General features: G+C 46.6%; 1 protein-coding gene across 1 annotated transcript; it reads left to right on the forward strand.

Moving 5' to 3' along the window:
• The first annotated feature begins 129 nt into the window (after positions 1–129).
• YTHDF2 (YTH N6-methyladenosine RNA binding protein 2) lies at positions 130–21639 on the forward strand. The gene is made up of 5 exons (XM_041400096.1): positions 130–400; positions 780–804; positions 1078–1157; positions 5133–6698; positions 20706–21639. Exons 1-5 carry the CDS (start codon positions 374–376, stop codon positions 20727–20729), a joined length of 1722 nt encoding a protein of 573 aa, XP_041256030.1. The 5' UTR covers positions 130–373; the 3' UTR covers positions 20730–21639.
• The last annotated feature ends 848 nt before the right edge of the window (positions 21640–22487 follow it).

The following is a 22487-nucleotide window of genomic DNA, read 5'->3' on the forward strand; positions in this document are numbered from 1 at the left end:
CTTTAAGAGGTCTTCCCACTTCCAGCCGAATGGGGGCGCTGGTCCCCCCGGCTCCGATCTTCCGCCGTCCCGGCATGCACTGCGCCCCCCCAACCCTGCCCCCCCCTCCTTCCTTCCNNCCCCCCCATTTCCCGCCATTGTGCCTGGGCGCGCGCGGTGCCGCGTGACCGGGCGGGGGGAGCGCGAGGCGGCGGGCCCGGGCCATAGAGACGCGCGGCCGGGGGGGTGGGATGGAGATGGTGGGATAGAGCGTCCCCCCGCCCTGCCGGCGGCCGCCCCGAGTCCGCCAGGGCAGCCCGAGCCCGCTGGGCCCGGACAAAGCGCCGCCGCCTCCCGCTCCGCCCCGCCCCGCCTGCAGCCCCGCCGCGGAGCCATGTCGGCTAGCAGCCTCCTGGAGCAGGTAGGAGACCCCCCGCCGATACCGGGACGGCCCTGCTGGGCGAGGCCGCGGCTCTGGGCCTAAAGGGTTGCGCCTCGGGCCGGGCGGCGGCTGCTGCGGCCTCACTCCTCTCCCGTCGCGGGGCCGCGCTCTATTGTGATGCGGCCGGGTCGGGCCTGTCCCCGCAGGGCTCGACCCTCCCCGGCCGGATCTCTCCGCTCCCCGGGCCGGGTCTGTCCCTGCCGGGCGCTGGCTTCCCCCGCCGCGACGGGTCTGTTTACCCACCCCAGATCTGTCCTCTCCTCACTCGGCCGGGTCTGTATCCCCACCCGGGCCGGGTCTGTTCCTCTGACTCACGGCTTTCCCCTTTTCTCTCCCCGCGTCACTGCTGTCGCGCCAGAGACCCAAGGGCCAAGGCAACAAAGGTGAGATCCCGGGGGGCCGGGCGGGCCTGGTTGGGAGCGGGAGGATCCTGCTGCCGGGAGGGAAATAATCCCTGCGACCAGGCCTGGCTGCTGGGCTGGGGATAATTGTCGGGTGATGCCTGTGCGGTGGGAAAGTGTCTGTGTGCCGTGGGCTGAGTGTGGTGTGTTAGAATTGGCAGAAGTATATTCTAGGGTTTGGCTTTAAATACTTTAAGCTGGTGATAATGGGAGCTTATTGCATAGGTTTTTCTAATGTTACACATCTCTTCTCAGTGCAAAACGGTTCTGTGCACCAGAAAGATGGGTTGAATGATGATGACTTTGAGCCCTACCTGAGTCCCCAGGCCCGCCCGGTGAGTACCTGTTGCTGGCAGGAGGACCAAGAGCAGCAAGGTTTCCTGCTGCTCCAAGGGAGGGAAGTTTGGCCTCCTTGTATGTTCTCCATCTCCTCTGCTTGCATTTTGATGTTTGCCAGCTGCCTTAACTTATATTCTATCCTATATAGTTCCTATATATATTCTACCAGCATTTCTGCTGGCAGAAAGTATTGACTGCCCTTAGATTGTGGTGGATGAGGTAGGAAGGTTTTTAGCAACTTTTTGAGGCTGCGAGAACTTCCTAGAATTGGTGTCTAGCTCTTCTTTTCCAACGTGACTGTCTCAAAGTCACCATTTCTGCTCTTTCAGTTTTAGTGTTGTGCCTGTCTTGGTTTCTGGCTCTTTACATCAGAGAAATGTGCTGAGTTGGGTTGTGAAGTTGCTTCACAGAAGACTACTGTACTTTCAGAGGATCAGATCAACCTTCTTATCTCAACACAAGTCAACTGATGATGCCTGTCAGGGGGATTTCTCTGTTTTTCGCAAAAAAACCCCAAGCCTAGAGTCCACATGTGATACAAGTGTTGAGACTTTCTGAGAACTTCAGTTACAAGTTGAGCCAAAGAGTTTTGGAGTTTTGTGATCGGATCCTGGAAGTCAAACTTGCAGCTGCTTTTCCTCTTCTCTTTCTCTTAGAGTAACACCACTGTTAACTGTGTTTGTTTGTTTTCCTTAGTGAGCTGCAGGGGAGGGACACAGAACAGATGGAGTTGAGCTGATTAGATGTACAATTGAGTACCATAGATAAACATCTGTAATAGCACTGGAGAAGACAGGTTATTCTCTTGCCTTCTCTTTCCAGTTGTGATTAGTAAAAATAAGCTGTTCTGGTTTCCCCTTGCTGTATTTTTGCATGTTTTTATTAGTCAGTACATTTTTTTTTTCATGTAAATGTGATGCATGTTTTATTGGAACACAGGAACAGATTACTGTCTCAGTTAAATTTTCAGCAAGTATTTTCCTAGTTTGTGCTCAAGATCTGAGGATAAGTAAGTATTCTTTGTCTGTCAGCTGTTCATAATCTTCAGAATTCAGCCTGTCCATCAAGACAACTCATTGCATTCAACCCCTTGAAAAGTTACAAGCCTAAATTCAGCCTTCATAGGGTGAGAGAACGTTATTGCTTTCTCAAGTCTTGAATAAAAGCAGCTGCTTTCCTAGTAGCTGTTGTTTTATGCTGTTTTTTTTCCATCTCAGCTATCAACATCCCTAATTCCCAGCTTCTTTCTGAATATGGATGTATTTCATACAAAATGCAGTTTTATTTAAGTTTCCTAAACACGAAAAGGTTTACTATAATTTTGAAGCAACACAGTGTTTTACTCTTTTACATGTTTTGATGAAGTATTTCTGGATCTTTAATTTCTTTCAGTGTGTCTCAGGATGGTAAAAATTAATTTTAAAAATAAGGAAGTGGTTGTATGTGCCCCCAGGAGGCAGAAACTGAGCCAGAGCAAGGTGAAACCACCAAGTTAACTTGGAGTGGAACCTTTGAGTGACTCTCAGTTCCTCGTTGTGCTGTGTAGAGTCCAAAACCACCAGAGCTCTGTCTGGAGGGAGGCAAAAATACATAGGTATCCAAGGGTACACCTCTTTGGTGGAGATGGGAAAGGAAGTTAGAGAAACTGCTCTGAATAATTGAATTAAATGACTTCTGGTTTTGCTTCCTGAGCTCTCCACACACGCGTGAGGTAACTGTGTTGTAAAGTTTCACTACTCCTTAAACCCCACCTGCTCTTTCAGGTATGACTGTTACTTGCCAGTTCCCATGAGGTTACTGTGTATTTTAAAGCGCAGATACACAGTAAATTATTTTTTAACCCTTTAAAAACCAAAAGCTCAACAGCAAGGCTCACTAAGAACCCTGGTCTGAGGTGAAGAACAGCAGTGAATTTGAGGAAATAACTGTGCAGAGTCTTAGTCATGGAGAGAATGAGAAGCTGGTGGAGTTTTATTTGCATGGTAATCAGCAAGTGTGTCAGTTGCGCGAGGGCAGGGGAACAGAGTGAGGTGCTGTGTTTGATAACAAAGCAGTGTTGGAGATGTTCAGGTGGAGAACAGCAGTGACTGTGTCCCAAATCTGCTCTGAGCTGCCTGTGCTCAACTCTTGAACTGCTCTGCTCCCTTCTTACTACCTGTATGCAGGTGCTTAGTATTCTACAGGTCATAATACACCCAGTGTTAGATATCTCAAAGTTGAACATAATTGCCCAGTGGGAAAATATTTTGAGGTGACAAGAAGAAAAATTTTTTTTTTTTTTATCTGACAATGATGTGCTTTGAGTGCTCCTGTGGAGAGACAGTGGATATCCCTCAGGTTTAGGGATGGGCTGGCGTGTTCCTGTTTCTTTAAAGCTGAATTCAGGAGAGAAAATGTTACTCTTATCATTGAGGCAATAAACTTATGAAGTGATGTTGTTGGCTCAAAATAGTAATAGGAAGTTTTAAGTTTCATTTGTCTTACAAGTTAGTGTCAGTGTTGGTGCTTTTGGATATACTGAGTCCTGGGTTTAGCAGGATTGAGTTTCTCAGTTAGTAAAACCCTAGATGAGAGTGAGTTTTTTTACTAATTTGCTTTTGGGAGACCTTTGTGAAATCAAAGGTTGAACAGAGCATCTCTTTAGTTTTCAGGCAGTACCACAGAAATCTTGTCTCTGAACACATGGTGTTAAATAATTCCTATTAATTTTGGTGAAGTTGGGGGTTGGTTAGATCCAAACTTGTTGCTCTCCTGTAGGTAGAAGGTAGTGGCAAACCAGCTATTTCTGGAGGGTGCCAGAGCCATCTTGAGAGACTCCCTGGATTTCAGCGTGGCATAAAATCCTCTGGGAGCTGTGCTGGGCACGTGAATATGTGATTCAATGAAAAATGGAGCAGAGCCTGCTGCAAGCCAGGCTTTTAGCTGGGAACTGAATTTTCCTTTGATCTTGTCTGTACTGGGCTGGTGTGTTAGGGGCTGGGCAGCGCGAGGCTGCTGCTCACAGGTTCAAATTACTCAGGATGATGCCCATTAGCAGGACTGAAACCACTCCCCAGAGAGGACCTGGGTTTGAATGGGAAATGACAGATGTTTTTCATGTAAGCAAATCTTGGGGATGTCTCAGACTTCCCTAATTGTCAAATTAGGCATTTGTTTTTTGTAACCTAAAGGTTACTTGGATGTTAAAAGGGAGATCAAGGCATGGAGCTGGTTTTTTTTTTTTTTTCCTCTCTGGATTTGAAACCTGCTTGTGCTGTCACTGTGTTGCAAAAGGTTTCTGTTGATTACTTCCCGTTTTCAGGTAATTTTCAGTGTGTACCCACAGCACTGGAGGAGTTTGTGTTTTGAGGAATAGGCCTTAAATCCCTGTTTGTTTGCAATTGCTTGGAATATTGTGAAATGTGGAACTTCAAATTGTAGGAATAAAGCTGTTTTCATGGCTAGTAAGTTTAAGGAAAGCAATCAGGGACACTCGTGATTTTCACAGTGTGTTTCCACTGGATCCTTTTCTTTCTTATTCTCCTTCTCTCTGCATTCTTTCCCCAAATCCTCCCTGGAACACTCTGATAAGGGTTAAGTATGTTACACAAGCAGGAAAAACCCTTGTTGGAAGTAGCTACTAGCAGAAGATGATATTTGGATGCAAGATACTGGATTTATAGTCTGAGCAGGAGCTTCGGGGATTCCCAGTGGCCAGTGTATTTCAGGAACACCACACACTCACCTCTTGGCATGGGAAGCTTTGCCTTTAACCTTCTTAGCCTTTGTCTTTAACCTTTCTGGCAATGGAACAGATTTTAGAGCCTTTCTAACAAAGGAGGTGTTCAAGGCTGGGCCTATTTATCTACCCAGCCTTAAAGTAGGAAGGAGTAGGACATGGGAAGTCTAAGCTGCCTTTACTCCTGGTCCCTTAAAATTGGTTCAACTCCTTCTAACAATTCAGTGCTTATGTTTTTGTGGTTTTCTTTCAGAGTAATGCATACACTGCAATGTCTGATTCCTACTTACCAAGCTACTTCAGTCCCTCCATTGGATTCTCCTACTCCTTAGGCGAAGCTGCCTGGTCCACAGGGGGAGACCCCCCCATGCCCTACCTGACCTCATATGGACAGCTGAGCAACGGGGAGCCTCACTTCCTCCCTGATGCCATGTTCGGGCAGCCAGGGGCCCTTGGCAGCACTCCATTCCTTGGGCAGCATGGCTTTAACTTCTTTCCAAGTGGGATTGACTTTTCGGCTTGGGGGAATAACAATTCTCAGGGACAATCCACTCAAAGCTCTGGCTACAGCAGCAACTATGCCTATGCTCCCAGCTCACTGGGAGGGGCCATGATCGATGGGCAGTCAGCCTTTGCCAATGAGACCCTGAACAAGGCTCCTGGCATGAACACCATTGACCAGGGCATGGCAGCCCTCAAGCTGGGCAGCACGGACGTGGCGAGCAGTGTCCCGAAAGTCGTTGGCTCAGCCGTGGGGAGCGGATCTATCACCAGTAATATTGTGACGTCCAACAGTTTGCCTCCGGCAACGATTGCACCACCAAAGCCGACCTCATGGGCTGACATTGCCAGCAAACCTGCCAAGCAGCAGCCCAAGCTGAAGACTAAGAATGGCATTGCAGGGCCAAGTCTTCCGCCGCCTCCCATAAAACATAACATGGATATCGGAACTTGGGATAACAAAGGGTCAGTGGCAAAAGCCCCGTCACAGACCTTGGTCCAGAATCTTGCCCAGCAGCCACCACAGGTGTCTCCGCAGCCCTTGGGTCAGCAGATCAGTAGTAGCCCACCAGTGACCCAGGCTCTGGGTGGGCAGCAGCCGCAGGCACTGCCACCGCCAGCCCCACTGCCTGTGCCACCAGCGCAGCCCACCCGCTGGGTTGCCCCTCGGAATCGTGGCAACGGCTTTGGCCAGAATGGAGTGGATGGTAACGGAGTGGGACAGGCTCAGGCCAGTTCTGGTTCTCCTTCTGAGCCACACCCAGTCTTGGAGAAGTTGAGATCTGTTAACAACTACAACCCCAAGGATTTTGACTGGAACCCAAAGCATGGGCGGGTTTTCATCATTAAGAGTTACTCTGAGGATGATATTCACCGTTCTATTAAATACAACATCTGGTGCAGTACGGAGCATGGCAACAAGAGACTGGATGCAGCCTATCGTTCCATGAATGGGAAGGGCCCCGTATACTTACTGTTCAGTGTCAATGGTAGTGGTCACTTCTGCGGCATAGCAGAAATGAAATCTGCTGTGGACTATAACACCTGTGCAGGTGTGTGGTCCCAGGACAAATGGAAGGGACGTTTTGATGTCAGGTGGATTTTTGTGAAGGACGTTCCCAACAGCCAGCTGCGACACATCCGCCTAGAGAACAACGAGAATAAACCAGTGACCAACTCCAGGGACACTCAGGAGGTGCCTCTGGAAAAGGCTAAACAGGTGTTGAAAATTATCGCCACCTACAAGCACACCACCTCCATCTTTGATGACTTCTCACACTATGAGAAACGCCAAGAGGAGGAGGAAAATGTTAAAAAGGTAACATGTTTGTGTGTCTTGTCTGAGTTCTGCAGGGCAAGGGCGCTGCCTTGCACCGGACAAATTCTGGGTGTGGACATTAGCTTGCCTTTTGGCTATCTGCCTCCTCGTACCTGGAATCCACACCTAAATAGTAGCCTGTCTTTACTGGGGAGTATGTCCAGAGAAGCTGGCAAGGTGATTAAAGGGATTGAGCACCTCTCCTGTGAGGAAAGACTGAATTGGAATTGTTCAGCCAGGAGAAGAGAAGGCTTTGGGGTGACCTTCTAGTGGCCTTCTAGTGCCTGATAGAAGCCCACAGGAAAGATTAAGTGAGACTATTTACAAGGGACTGGAGGGACAGGACAAGGGGAAATGGCTTTAAATTGAGAGAATAGGTTTCGATTGGATATTAGGAGAAAATTGTTCCCTGTGAGAGTGGTGAGGCCCTAGCACAGGTTGCCTAGAGAAGATGTGGCTGCCCCATCCCTGGAAATGTCCAAGGCCAGGTTGGATGGGGCTTGGAGCTGCCTGGTCTAGCAGAAGGTGTCCCTGCCCATGGCAGCGAGTTAGAATTAGATGATCTTTAATATCCCTTCCAAACTGTTCCATGATTCTATGAAATAGGTGCCAGCACTTGGCAGAGCAGGGTGAGAAGCTTTGCCCAGGCCCTGCGTGCGATTGACTGTGTGTTGGTTATGCTGAATCTCAGCCTTTGCCAAGTGCTGTGGTGTAAACAAAATGTATTTCTGTGCCATTATCAGCTCCTGGATCAGAGCAGTTTGAAGTTGGAGACCAGCAAGGCATTTGGGAAGTTGTTAGAAACCAGAGCCAGGTCTTGGAATGGCTGCTAATCCACCCCCTGGCCACAGTGGGGTCATCATGACAGATGTCTCCCTCCACTTGTAAAACCTCCAGGAACAGCAGTTCCTGTCCCTCCCCAGGCAATCTATCTCTCTCCTCAATTATCCTTCCTGTAAGGAGGCTTTGTCTAATGCCCAACCTAAATCTCCCTCGCTGCAATTGAAGTCTGTGACTGCTTGTCCTGTGGACATGGTCGCTCTGTTCCTCCTTGCTCTCTTTGGGGCCATGGTGGGCTGTCACCTGCTGGTGCTGCCAGCAGTGTGGTACATGAGCTGAGCTCCCAACTTGCCTTGCAGCTGCTCTCAAATCTTCTTGTCATCATCTACTCCTTAACGATGCATTAATTGAAAATCCTGCCCCAAATTCAGGAACCAGTGGGCTTTGAATCTTACTTGGGTTCAGCTGTAGTAAAGTCACCTGGGGCTGCCCTTTCCCTCAATGTGGGTCTGGCTTATGTTTGATCAAAATGATAATTATAAAAATTAGCATTTGAACAGCTGGCTGGGAGTGTGCCAAAGTTTCTTGATGATCTCTTTAGTTTGAGCAATGGGGATTTTTTCCCCCAAGACTTGAAGAGCAGAATCAGGAGCTGCAGCTGCTCACTGTGACAGTGAATGCAATTTTAAATTTTTATATAGATTTTACATGGAGCATCATATAAATTATAATACTTAAGCACAAATGTGGTTACTTGCAGTGCTTGGCGATAGTCTCTAAGGGAGGAATAATAAATGGCAAGGTGTGAATGTGTAAACTGGTGTTTTGTGAGGACCTGATTGTTTTGTGTCATTTCACCTCCTAGAATTGTTTCACTTATTATCCAGCCTTTATCTTTCCTGTGAGGGTGGGGAGGCTCTGGCACAGGTTGGCCCATCCGTGGAAGTGTTAAAGACCAGACTGGATGGGGCTTGGAGCTGCTGGTCTAGTGGAAGGTGGGCCTGCCCACAGCAAGGGGTGGAGCAGGATCATCTGTAAGGTACTTTCCAACCAAAATCATTATGGGATTCTGTGAAACCCTCCAGACCTGACGTCAGGGAGCAACAGTGAGCATTGTTAGTGTCAGACCTTGGAACAGTGGGAGAATGCAGGGGAAGGAGGAAAATGCTCCTTAAGGACAGGTTAGGGATGGATGGATGGATGGATGGATGGATGGATGGATGGATGGATGGATGAAAAGAGTTAATACTAAGTATAGGTAAGCAGAAGGAAGAGGGAAAGAGAGAAGGCTTTGGGAAAAGCAGACAGAATGGTGGGCTCTTCTGGAAGGCTGCTGTGTTTGCTGTGTAAAAGTCTGAAAATCAGAAATATACTAGAAATCAGGCTTAGCAGTTTTCTTAAAGCTGTAAACTATCTTTATTCATCTTCCCAGTTGCATTTTGAAGTCTTCTCCCCTTGCTTGCTTCTTGAGATGTGCTGGTGTGGAGAGTTGAAAGCAGCAGCCATAGTCTCAGTGCCAGTGCTGCCTTTCTGAATCATGTTCTAGTGGATGCAGCAGCAGTTGATTAGGAAAGTGCTCTTTCTCCGCAAAGGAACTTAGTCATAGGTCTTTGGAATTCACAGAGGAGGAGGGAGTTGTGTAAACACAGTTGGTGTTTGCTCTTTGCTATTTACTCACCCTGTGTTTCATGCTCTGGGCCCCTGTAACATCCGGCATGGAGGAGGTGACTCTCTGGGCCTTGGTCATTCTTACAGCAACAGTTTGATCTCCTCAATCACTCACTGACACAGCCTGGAAGCCTGGAATGTGATTAAGGTTTCTGTAACTTCTCTTTTATGGTTTCATTGAGGAACAGTTATTTTTGCTGAAGGAGAGTTTTTTTTTCTTGGAGTGATTCCTACCATGGGAGTAGAGATGCCAAAAAGCCCAAGCCATGCTCTGTCTGCTTGAAGCATCTCAAGTAATCACCTGAATTAAATATATGAGGAACCAGAACTGAAGCACTGGAAATTTAAAATGCTGGTCTGGCAGCAGCTCCCTGCCTGCTTGTTGTGCTGGGGAAATTCCATTGCTCCCAGCTCTTTTATTTCTCCTACAGTGTGAGATGTTGATGCTCTGCACTTGTGTTCCTTGAAGCCTATATGTTTCAAGGTTTAGCTTGTTTCAAACTTATCCCAAGGTGCAGTTGTTTCACTCAGCTGCGACTTGCCCAAATCTTTGTCTCATTTGCAGTTTGATTCCGGCTTGCTACCTGAGCAGATGGATGATCTCTTGTGATAGTCTGGAAACTCTTGAATATTCTTTTATACTTCTCACTGTTAGTCATTTCTTCAGAATCCCCTAAAGCAGGTCCAAGAAATTATATGAAAAATGTATAGTGTTGATGCTGTTTCCATTGTCCAGTGAAGGGAGAGGGGTGGGTAGTTAGTTCAGTGTTGAAAACACTAAAATAATCCTCTTTCTTTTCCCTTCCTGTTGCCTGTGCCCATCCTGTTCCTCTAAAGCTAATCCCCATTTCTTTTCTGTGTGTTGCTTTGTTCTACTAATCCAGTTTTTTAAAAGGTTTGAATATTCGCCTGACCCAGAATGGTGGAGCCAACTCACAGTGCAATCCTGCCCAGAGCAGTCTTGAGACCCAGAATAGCTGCTTTTATGGGAAAGCTTGTCACTGACTTCTTCCATGTAAGAATTATTTTATCTTTGCTTTAAACAACCAAAACAACAACACAAATCCCTGCGCCATGGTCATGCACTTGGGTTTCTAGGAATGCTGCATTGACCTCGCTGTAAAGGCCTCCCATAATGACCTGCTTGGTGTGAAAGGTGGACAGCTTGTGTTTTGTGGAAATGCAATCAGTGGAAAACTCCAAGAGAAGTTTATTTTGATTCTTTCTGCCTGCCCAGGCTTGAGATATTTGGCTACTCACAGGTTCCAGGGATTTTAGGACGGCTATCTCATGAAAACCAGTGCTGTGTAGAGTGGTCAGGTTTGCAGCTGAGAAGAGACACTTTGCGCTGGGACTTTGAGTGTTGAGTCAGGCTGAGCTGTGCACAACAGGGAGAGCTTTGGTGAGGTTTGTCATGATGAGGATCAGCCTCAAAGCACAGAGGTCGGATTGGCCAGATTGGATCTGTTATTTCTGGAATTATGCTGCTTTGTGCCTCAGCTGATGCTGTCTGCTGGTTAAAGGAGTATTAATATCGGCAGGTGTCACTGTCTCCTTGGAACATGTGATTTAAGGGAAAACTGAGGGGTGTTGTATGAGCCTGTTTGAAATGGGCAGGGTATTTCACAGTCACTGGAATACACAAATGCTTTCTGATGGATTTTACAAAAGCTCTTTTTTCTTCTTCCCAGTTTGTAATCTCAGAGGGAATGAGAGAACATTTCATATAGGGTGGACAAGCACTCTTTTCCTCCTGCTGTTAGTTGTCCTGGAGAATGCTGCATTTGCTTTGGCTTTACCATGTTCCACGGGACAGTATTTCTGACTTGAAGATTCAATTCCTGGATATTCCATATCAAGGCAAAGCCAACTGTTCTCTGTTGCAGCAAGGGAACACTGCTTCTACTCACACAGTTCCTTTCATTCAGTGATCCCAGGGCTATTTGCCGTTTTCTGCTCCAAATCGTGGCCATAGTGAAATGAAGTGATTGATACACCAAGACAGAATTTCTGCTGTGCTGTTCAGTGATGCATATGGTTTCAGTTTATTTCCAGGCTGTTTAAATCCTGTAGGTCTGTGTCCATGCTCGTGTATTTGCCCAGGAGTGGAGGAAACAAACCATCCTGCTTATTCCAGTGGCTTGGCACTGGCTGTTTGTAAGGAATATTTTGTGCTTACAATATTTTTAAGCCAGCCCTTAACAGCACTCACAGATTTTTGCTCATGTTCTAGCTGTGTATAAAGACAGGAGAAAACTGGAGGGGAAGACTTAGATCTGTCTGATGCTCTAATCTGTGTTTTCTGCTGTTTCCTCATCCCTAAAACAGGAGCAGCTGGAAGCCTTTTCACTGCAACTGAAGTGGAATCAGAGCAGTGGAAGAGCAAATCACTTGCACTTGCCTTGTAGTCCTGTCTCTCACTACTAGTGTTGTGTTAGAAGTCTTTAAAATATTTCAATGTAATGTTAATATTATAAAATAATATTTAAAGTTGACTTGTTGATGTTAGTTAAGGGCCTGTTGAGATGCACTGTTTAAATTTTTTCAATTGTTTTGTCCCTGTCCATGGCAGAGGGTTAGAACTAGAAGATTTATAAGGTCCTTTCCAACCCAGACCATTCTAGGATTTAAGGACTGGGATTGGTGTTGGGCCAGACAGAGAGTGCAGACCATCTGCAATGGGGTTTCACACATCTTGGAGGTATGGCCTCAACCAGGGGGAGTTTATGCCACACCCTGTTCTTGTGAACTTGTTCCCAACCTACTTCTTGCCCTCGGTGTGGGTAAAGCTTCATGTCCCCCCACTCCAGATTATCTTGGCTGCATGATTTCAGCTCTGAGCTGCAGAATACCCTGAATGAAATGTTCTTATAAGTATATTAATTGAATTGATTATGAATATATGAATGACTTCAAATTAATGTTTTAAAATTAAAAAACACTTTTTTTTTCCCTTCAGCAGATGAATTAAGATGGGGGAATGACCTTAAACTGAAGTTGGGTAGATTTAGATTAGATATTAAGGAGAAATTAATTTCTGTAGGGGTGTTGAGGTCCTGGCAGGGGCTGGACAGGGCTTGGAGCTGGCTGATCTGGTGGAAGGTGTCCCTGTCCATGGCAGGGAGTGGAATGGGGTGGACTTTCAGGTCCCTTCCAACCCAAACCAGCCTATGATTCTGTGATAAATTGTATGGGTATGGCTGGAAACATATGTATGTTCTCTGGAAACACTGTGAAGGGCTTGGAATGCAGAAGGGAGCATGTAAGGTGTCAGCAGCTGGGGTTGCTTTGGTTTTCTTCTTTTTATTTTTTCCTCCAAGAATTCTGGATAACTTGGTGGCACCAAGGTTAAGAGCTACTTACACAGGTATGTGTTTTAGGTTATTTTATTAACAGCTGCTTCCCCAGAAAAAGTTCTTATCCTCCAAGCAAAGCTCTTTGACATCTGTTTCATTCAGTGAAACCCCCAGGGCATGGTCTGGTTCAGTTCCCTGGATTTTTCCCTAATTCAGAAGTACAGTGGGTCACAAGACATTGCTGAAAGCCAATTAGGATCCCAAGAAAACAGTTGAAGTGCATTGTTCTGTGGGCAGTCAATCAAATAGCTCCATGCACAGTGTTTCTTCCTTATTCTTATTGAAACTGTAATTCTGCACCAGCTTTTTGCCTGAAAGAAGCTGTTTTCTTCTGTTTCAGGTTTATGAAGCTCCTTGTTTTGTGCTGTGTGGTCACTCTCACCACAATTAGTCCTCTCATTTTCCTGCATGTTCTGGTTTGTACGTGGTAGTAATTGTGCTGTCCTATGGCTTTGTGAGTTAATAATTAGTTCCTTAGTGGTACAAACCACTGGAAGCTTGGCAGCCAGAACAGTGCCAGCACCCTGTTCTACCACAGCAGTTCATAGGGAAGTCCCTGTTAAACGAGGATGGTCATTACCCAAACTAACGGCTAGGATAGAGGTTGTTTGTAGCTCCTTCCAATGATTAGTGCCCATTATGAGCCTTTTTAATTGACACATAAGTCATATGACAGTGTGTTTGAGCAGTTAATAATGAACCATTTGGGGTTTGTGCAAGAACTTGGAAATTTCTGGTTCTTTATAATTAATTTTTTTTCCTTAAAAATACAATGCTGTGTTATTAACTGCAGAGCTATTATAATGTAATCCCAGTTTGGAAGATTTAGATAAAAGCTACCTAAAACTCTTGTATTTTGTTTCTAGTCTTGGGAGGAAAGGAAACCACACTCTTCAGTTTCCTTCTTTGTATCTATGCGCAGTGGGGAAAGGCTCTGCTCTCTCCATCTCAGCTCTCTTATTTGTGGTACCATCTGTAAAATACCTTCGGAGAATTTCCAAATAAATTAAGGAAATTGAGAAGTCTTGATCATCAGCCTTTTGGCTGTTGCAGCCTGATTTGGAATTCAGCTGATTCCAGAGCCATGTTCTTGATACACTTAGAGGAGAGAAAGGAAAAAAAAAAAGAAGAAGAAATAGAAAACTCTGTTCCAATGAATGTGGCTTCATGTTCCCTTTCAAATGGTTATATAATGATGGGACATGCTGTAGAGAGTGTTGGCTCTTCTACTTGAGCTTGTGAATTCAGCTCTTCCTGACTCACGGAAGCAGGCAAATAGTTCTGCTCTTGTCCTCTCACAATATAGAATATTCTCAATACAGAATATTATGATGTCTTTTTCTTAGCACCTTTTCTTAGCGATGATAGCATGAAGTGTCTCTTCTGTCTTACTTGGGATGGAGGTGGTGTTTAAGCCTCAAGTACCAGGACAGCTGCAGTGGGTCAGATCAAAGTCTGTGTGAGTGCGTCTCACGTGGCTGCAGGAGCTGCATGTCTGCTGGGCACAGAGGGAGACGTTGCTTGGGTATCCCTGCTGTTTCCAGTTAGAAAGCTGTGTGTGGAGCTGGCTATAAGAGTTGAGAACAAACACCTGTGAGGACAGTACAGGCACATATTCATCTCTGAAGGTTTTCTTTCCTTTGAACAATATGTTGGCTTTGGAATTTACATAATCCCGAAGATGTATCTTTGTCTTTATCAGTTAATGATTTTTCTGTCCATGATCTCAATGAACTCCTTGAGCATCCACAGGATCTGCAGTTCTTCAGTTAATTTATGTGTTGTATGGGGAAATGTGTCCTTTTTATTTGCTTTGAGTCTGCCTCATGATTCTCCCTTTTTCTTGTGTGAGAAAAGGTGATGAACAATTACTTCACTGCCTCCTCTGTGCCTACTTTGCCTTTCCAGTCATCTGTCTTTCAGGCCAGAGAGTTAGAGCACAGTGGCTCTGCAGATGCAAATGTTTCTGTCCCTTTCGCATCCCTGTTTTTTCTGTGACACTTTTCCAGTTCTGCTCCATGCCTGTGGACGTGGAGAGGAGCAAAGCTACACTCTGCTCATGATAAATCCTGTCTGAGTTTGTATAACAGCACAGTGGTATGTTTTGTTCAGGGTGATATTTGCTTTTCTTCAGGTTAGGCAATTTTCTGGAGTTACAGATCGTGTTTCTGATGGTTAATGGTCAGTTTGGAACCTGTAATCTTGGAATTAGGGCAGGGATTTTCTGCACATGCATTGTTTAATTTTTCTCAACCAGGTAGACCAAGTGTACCTGTAAAGTTCAGTAGCTTTTTCTTACAAAGTTGTCCACTTAGTCAGCTGCTGGTTTTATTACTCTGAATAGCTTAATATCATCGGTAAATTTGGTCAGTCCTCTTTCTAGATATTTTATGAATATGTGGAGCCACAAATTCCACTGAAGCTCTGTAGGTTTTCAGTCCTTGGCATTACACCTGCATGGTGTGACAGAGGGCACTGCCAAGGCTTTAAGTCTACAGCAGTGAGGATTTTGAAACATGAAAGTGGAGTTCCTTCCTTTTCTGAAGAGTTTTGTGGCACTTGTGGTAAGACTTCTTGCCTGAGCGATCACTTAAGGTAACCAGAGTAATGAAATGCATTTCCCTTGTAGTGATGGGGAAGAATAAAAATCTCCCTGGCTGTTGAAGACCAGGAGAATTTTCTTTCTTCCTAATGACTGGAAAGGAGTTGTGTTATTTTTCTTGTGCTCCAAAGTCAGCCAGTCCAGGTCCAGGCTGTGTTGTGAGCCAAGCTGTCCTCCCATGGAATGCCACTGGGAATCCTCCCAGCTTGCTCTAAATATTCATGCATGTTCTCACTTTTTCACCATTCTGTTTCCTGCCCTGTGGGACAAGAGTTCCTATGTGAGAGTAATTATATATGTTTATGGGAATTGGGTTGCTTTATTCAGGCAATTAAATGTGATGTTTAAGCAAGAGGAGGTTTGTTCTTTGCAATTGATTGCATCAGTTTTAAAAGGCGACTGGAAAGATTCTGGTGAACAGCAGTGTGCCTGAGGATATCCAATAGCTCAGACCACCTTTGTAAACCCTTGTGTAAAGGAAAAGCCTTGGCTGTCTTCATGCCCTTCTTCTCAGGCTGGTTGCTCTGACATGGAAATTAGGTGTCCAAGGCCATTTGTCTCTTCTTGGCTCCTGCTTGATATGAGTTTGCCCTGTTTAGAGTTCTGTGGATATTTGAGTTTGCTGTGCTAGATTTTGATCTGTAGAACAAAAGGTCCATCCTGCTATGACAAAGAATCACTTTTATTTGCCTTATCTCCTGTCTTTCTTGGTGCTGAGCCCCATTAAGTGAATGGGAAGTAGGATAAAGGTGTCAGGCTTTAACCAGATGACTACCTGATTGTTATCCCCTTTTCTAGACTAGGATGTAGCTTTTTTTTGTAACCCTGGTGGCTTTCTAATGCTGACAACAGGAAAAGTCATATTTTGTTTGAAAATACTGGGACTTCAGACTGCTTGTGGATCATTATTATGCATCATCCATCATTTGTGCTATGTCTTCCATGAGCAGATCCTGCTGGGAGGGCCATGGGCTGCAGTAACTTGTGATTTCTAAGGCAGTGATCTAAGATGTCTGCCTTGGAGACACAGTTACATGGAAATCCCGCTGGGTTGTTTGGCTGGGATTGCATCAAACAGCAAAGTGCAACACCACAGGCTGATCGGGGCTGTTCAGGTGCTTGATGAGTGAGAGTGTTTATGTGTGTCTGTGTGTGTGTACCAAGGCCAGAGTGTGATTACAGGCTCTCCAGTGAATGGTCATGGGGCCCAAGGCTGCCAGAGCTCCAGAAGCATTTGGACGATGCTCTCTAGCACAGGGTGGGATTGTTGCGGTGTTCTGTGCAGGGCCAGGAGCTGGACTTAATAATCCTTGTGGGTCCAACTCAGGATTTTCTGATTGGGTGTCTTAGGCTTTTGGGGAATGGTATTGGAAGTTCCAGTGCTCCAATACCATTTTGAAGTAAAGGAATTGCCTGCTGTTTCCTCTGTGGACAGGCACTGGGTGAGTGGTGCCTTTTGCTTGGAGGACTTTCTGAGGCCAAACTGAGACTATGCCTGGCCTGGCCTGCCCACGGGCCTTGGGCTGTGCTGCAGCTCAGGCAGGTCCCAACAAACTAGGGTTTGTGTGCTGCACAGGTGGGAGCTGTGCCCTGGCTTCTTCTCCAGGTCCTCCTTTGGCTTAGTCTGCTATTTCCCTATCTGTGGTGTGGCAATAAAGTCCTTACCTTTGCTGGGAGTGTTGATGCTGAACCTTGGTTGTCAGTCAAGGTAAGAGCCTCTCAACAGATAGGCAGTGTTGTCTCTCATTGTCATTTTGTCAGGTAAAAACACTTGATCCTTTTGTTGTTGGCTCCCCTGCAGTGTGAATATATAAGGTGATCTCATATTGCTCAGTTGCTGTTATCAGGACCTGGTTTGTGACATGGCTGCAGCCCCTGGGGACAGTAGTGACTGGACTGAAGTTGCTTTGAGTGGTTGGTATGATCAGAGAGAGCTCCTGTTCGCCTACTTGCCCTGTGTGAGCTTGGTGTCAGCACAGGATTTGAGCCATGGCACGTATCAGGCGTTCCCATGCCACGATGCTCTTGTCTTTCCTGTTCCTGAGGGGTTTGATGGATGGGGATGAGTCTGAGCAGGTGTCTTTCTTGCTTCTCCCATATGGATCAATAAGATATGACCCAAGTTTAATGAAAGTGCAGCCAAAGGGCATAAAGCACTTCTTGATGGAATCCCTTTGCTGTCCAGGGATTGTATCCCAGGGCAAAGCCCAGTGTGTGTGCGCAGATGCTGCTTTGTCTGTCAGGGCTGTTGTGTAGCTTGGGTAGGCTGTGACACTTACACTGTTACATAGCCTGGGATTTGGATGAGGATGAGCCAGGAAGGACAAATGTTTGCAATGTGATTGAGCCTTGCTGTGTATTCTGGTAGATCTGGCTGGTGGCTGAATGCTCACTGTAACATCCCGAGGACAGGATGTCTTGGATTCCTCTGCTCCACTCAGATGACACCTTACATGCATTGCTGCATCGAGCTCTGGTGATTCCAGCATCAGAAGGATGTGGAGCTGCTGGAGAAAGTCCAGAGGGGGCCACAGAGATGCTCTGAGGGCTGGAGCCCGGCTGGGAGAGCTGCGGGTGTTCACTTGGAACAGAGAAGGCTTCAGATGGACCTCAGAGACCCTTCTAATGCCCAAAAAGACAGCTGAAGAGGGACTTTGGACAAGGAATGGAGGGACAGAAGACAGGGAATGGCTTCTCACTGCCAGATGGGATATTGGGAAGGGATTGTTCCCTGGGAGTGTGGTGAGGCTCTTTCACAGGGTGCCCAGAGAAACTGTGGCTGCCCCATTTCCAGAATTGTTCAAGGCTGGGTTGGACAGGGCCTGGAAGAACCTGGTCTAGTGGAAAGTGTGCCTGCCCATGGCAAGATGAGATTTCAGCTCTCTTCTAACCCAGACCAGTTGGGTTCTGTGGTTTTGGATCAGGGATCCACCTCCTTTCATATCCAGCCACCTTTCTTCCATTCCCCTCTGGCTCACTCCTTGAGGCAGGCTCTTGACTGAAGGGAAATGGGGACCTTTTGGGGGCCCCCTTCCCCAGTCCTGGTTTACAGTAGGTCTGAAGTGAAGATGTTCACTTTGGTCCCCTCTCTAGCTTGGTGACATGGTGGACATCTGCTCTAGCCTCTGTTCTGTATTTAAGGGGGGTATTTAAGGGTATTTAAGGGGGGCTTTTCCCTGGGGTTGGCTCCTAATCAGCTGCACACAGGCCTTGGGAGTAGCATCATCCCCTCAGCAGGAAGAGGTCCTTGATTGGGGTCCAGCTGCTCAGCTAACAGGGTGATGTGTGCAGCAGGAACTTTGGCCACTGTCCCAGCCCAGGACACTGGCCCTGGAGATGCACAGGGCATGATTGAACATGGCAGCCAGCTTACCACATGTCTGCATTTGGGAAGTAGTTATGTTAGCTCAGGCAGTTGCAGCTGCTTCCCAAAGGGATGTGTGACATTGCCATCTGTCTCTGTGTAACATAACATGCTAGCTGCTGAACCAGGAACAGGGCTTGGCATCTTCCTTTGGATTTGTGGCTCTCCCTGTGGTGCTTCTTGTGCTCTGTGTTCAGGCCTGGCTCTGCTTCCCAGCCTTGGGAAGCAGTTGGATTTTGCTGTGCTGTAGTGGTGTTTTGGCAATGAAAGCACCTGCAATAGACTAGGGCAAAGTTACATGAAAAGGGGAATTAAATTTATTTATTTGGGTAACTATTCTTGATGAGAATGTGTGCCTTCGTCTGACCCCTGTCTCCAGAAGACATCAGAGGATCATGCTGGCCTTGTACTCTGCATCCTACAAAGGAATGGGAGGTGAAGCCTCCTTGGGTCTGTGGCTGAGAGGCTAAAGCCAATGGTGGGGTTCTGAGCTGGAGGCCGGGCCTCCCTTTTTGGGAAGGTTTCTGAGGACAGATGGCTGCACATGCTGTTGTCCCAGGATTGAAGCTGTTTGGGGATGGACTCTCCCTGGATTCCGCAGTGGCAAAGGATGGTGTTTCCTGTAGCAGCCTTGTGCTTGTGGCAGAGGTTGTGTGAGCTGGCAAGATAGGAAGGTGCCTCCCATCAGCAAGTTAGCATGGGACCATAGGCAGGAGACTCTGTTGCTGCCCTTATTTCAGGTGATACAACTCCAACCAGGGAGGGACATGCAGGCAAACATCCTGAGCTGAACCAGTGTACTAGGTTCAGAGCCCTGACAGCATCTCCTCTCTGAGTGAAGAGGGAAAACTTGCTGTACCTGTGGGTACCTGGTGCAGGTAAGGCTTTGCTGTGAAAGTGGGATGGACTTGGCACCTCTCGGACTAGCTAGGTGGTGATGGACTCACTTTGCAGGAGCCGGAGCCCCACAGTGCATGTCGTGCCTGGACTACGGGGACCTGCCTGTCTTCAAGGAAGATCAGAGCTAGGGAGAAGCATCAGCTCAGGGCCCTCTGGCTGCTGACAGGTTTCATTTCTGAGGTTGTGTCTTATGATCTGGGAATGACACTTCAAACACCTCATAACCCTTTGGGGAAGCCTGGACCCGCTTCTGTGAAAGCTTCTCCATTAAACCCAAACAGAACTCAGAAGAGATGGGCACGGAGTGCTGAGAACAGCCGAGGGGGTGGCAGCCTTTGGTGTCTGGAGTATTTGGTGTTGTGCCTCCTCTCTTTGTTCTTGTGCAAGTGTTTGGACAGGGTGTTTCCACCGTGCTGGAGGAAAACCCGGAGTGATAGCAGCAGTCAGTGGGAAATTCCTGTGAAGTTCTTGTTTTTCAAGTGAGATACCATGAAGTTGTGTCAGGGGTATCAAGGATGTTTTCTTCTGGGGGCTGGGTCTGTTTCAGTCCCTGCAGATCAAGGCTGATGTCAGTGCTCCATGGGTTTGAACTCCAGCCTACTTTGATGCCTACATGGGAGTTCAGGTGGCATTTTTTTCATAGAATCATGGAATGGTTTGGGTTGGAATGGACCTTAAAGACCACTGCAGATAACCTTCTAGACTAGGCTGCTCCAAGCCCTGTCCAGCCTGGCCTTGGACACAAAAGGATGAGGCAGCCACAGCTTCTCTGAGCACCCTGTGCCAGGGCCTTATCACCCTCACAGGGAAGAATTTCTTCCCAAGATCCCACTGCAGTGGGATCCCTCTGGCAGTGGGAAGCCATTCTTCCTTGTCCTGTCCCTCCAGGCTCTTGTCAAAAGTCCCTCTCCAGCTCTCTTGGAGCCCCATTAGGCACCAGAAAGGGCCTCAGAGGTCTTCCTGGATGAACACCCCCAGCCTATCTCCAGAGCAGAGGGGTTCCAGCCCTCAGAGCGTTTCTGTAGTCTCTGGAGTTCCTCCAGCAGCTCCACATCCTTTGGATGTTGGAATCCCCTGAGCTGGATACAGCTCTGCAGGTGGTGAATCACTTGAGGAAAAAAGGAGAATGAGGAGCTGTTTGACCTCAGCAATGTCACATCCTGCAATGACTGGATGCAGTAGCAGCACTTCTTTGGACAAGAACAATGCTCTTTTCCTGGCTTTGCTGGCTATGGGACAGGCTCCATGGGAGAGCCATGTCTTGGAATGCTGATGTGTAACAGTGATGAATAAAACTGCTCTCAGTTAATAGGATCTGTGTTACTTTTTTTTTGCAGGAACGCCAAGGCCGTGTCAAGTAAAAGGCCATTCCTCCAGCACAGATTGCATCCCAGCTGTCTTTCAGAGAGAGAAAGGAGCAAGAGTATCCCAGAAAGAATTAGGACTTTTTTTCCTTAATTCCTTTGACTTCAAAAAGACTTTTACAAACTTCCAATTAAAAAAAAAAAAAAGGTATTGGAATATCACAAGACATAGGACTAAAAAAACCAAAAACAACTACAAAAAAAATCCCTTCTAGGTAGAGTAGAGATAAAACCTGTCCCCTTTCTTTTGGCTTTGGTTGTGATTTCAGAGCATACACTTTGTTTTTGTCTTTTTACTATGGTTTTTGGATTTTCAAGTCCATAAGTGGCATAAGCCTTTTTTTTTTTTGCTTATTTTTAAATCCCACTGTTCCTCCTCTTTTCACCCTGTTGTGCCTCCTTCCCTAGTTTTGATATTTGCACTTGGAACACTGAATTATAACATCCACCATGCAAAGTGGAGTAACTTTTTTTTTTTTCTTTCCCTGGACCAGAAGAGGAGGAATTCTATGAGGAAGTCGGGATTTTGGCCTAAGAAGAATTGAACAAAATTGTCCAACAGGTTATGTCTTAAAGGTGGTTCATTTTTCTCTGACCCTTTGTTACTCAAAAGTCAAGTACTAGGAGTCCTAAGAAATGTTCTGTTCTTGTGCATTATATAGATTTAAAGATTAGGTCTGGATGAATTTGATTTTTTGAAAGCTGAGAACAGTGGTAAAAACTTGTCTTGTTTACAGGAAAATGAATTTTGGACAATAAAAAGCCCAAAACAAACAAACCAAGGAAGAAATTGTAAAATGTGTAGTGACTATGTTTCAGTTTCTTGTTAAGTCAATGAGGACTGGACGTTGCCTTTCTTTTCACCATTAATCATTTCTCATTAATAAATGTGAGATCCTGTTGAGCATCACTGTTGTCTCGTGCTCCCTTCCCCATGCTCTCAGCTCCTTGGATAACAACTATTGATAAAATACCTGAGAAATAAGGAGTGGAGAGGTGATTTCTCCTTGAGTTTGAAGTAGGGTCCTCTCACCTTGGCATTCCCAGCTCAATCCAAGACCTTTGGGACTGTTGTGGCTCCCTAGTGTCACCTGGCTCCAGATGTAAGGGGCAGTGCCCACCTGGCCTTGCTCCCAGGATTCCTTCCCATGTCATGAGTAAGTTGGGGATGATAGCTCCTTCCAGGTGTGGGAAATGCAGATATACCTCACAGCCCAAATCATCTTCCCGGGGAAAAACACTCATCATGAAGAAAATAATAAAAATCCTCCCCCTCCCTCTTCCTCTTCTCTCATCATGGACCCTGCTGCTCAATTTTGGTGGACTCCACCTCTGTCTAGCAGCCTGTTGCTCCAGGAGCTGATCACCTAACCAGTCTGACAAGCACTGCTGTGGAACCATGTCAGGTATCCTGGGGGCATGGCCAGTGTGAGGGCCCCCAGGTGCCAGCAGACTTGCTGAGTGAGTGATGGAATAAATCCTTATTGGGTGCCTTTCCCCTTCCCTTGCACTGGGGAAGGGGCTGTGAGGGAGCCCAGGGTAGGAGGTGATGCAGAGACGGTCATTTGGGGCAGCACAATGTCACTGGAGAGAGAAGATGCAATGGAGGAGAAGACGAGTAGATAATAAGAGCAGTTAAGTGGGGTACTCCCAAAGAAGGGAGGTTACAGCCCTTTTGGGGCTGTAAACCCCAAAACTGCCTGGAAGTTTAGGGGGTGTTTGTTCAAAAAATACAGAAAGCTGTAGCATTTCTTT

Source organism: Onychostruthus taczanowskii, unplaced genomic scaffold (assembly GCF_017590055.1).
Source record: "Onychostruthus taczanowskii isolate IOZ18803 unplaced genomic scaffold, ASM1759005v1 scaffold171, whole genome shotgun sequence".
Lineage (NCBI taxonomy): Eukaryota > Metazoa > Chordata > Aves > Passeriformes > Passeridae > Onychostruthus > Onychostruthus taczanowskii.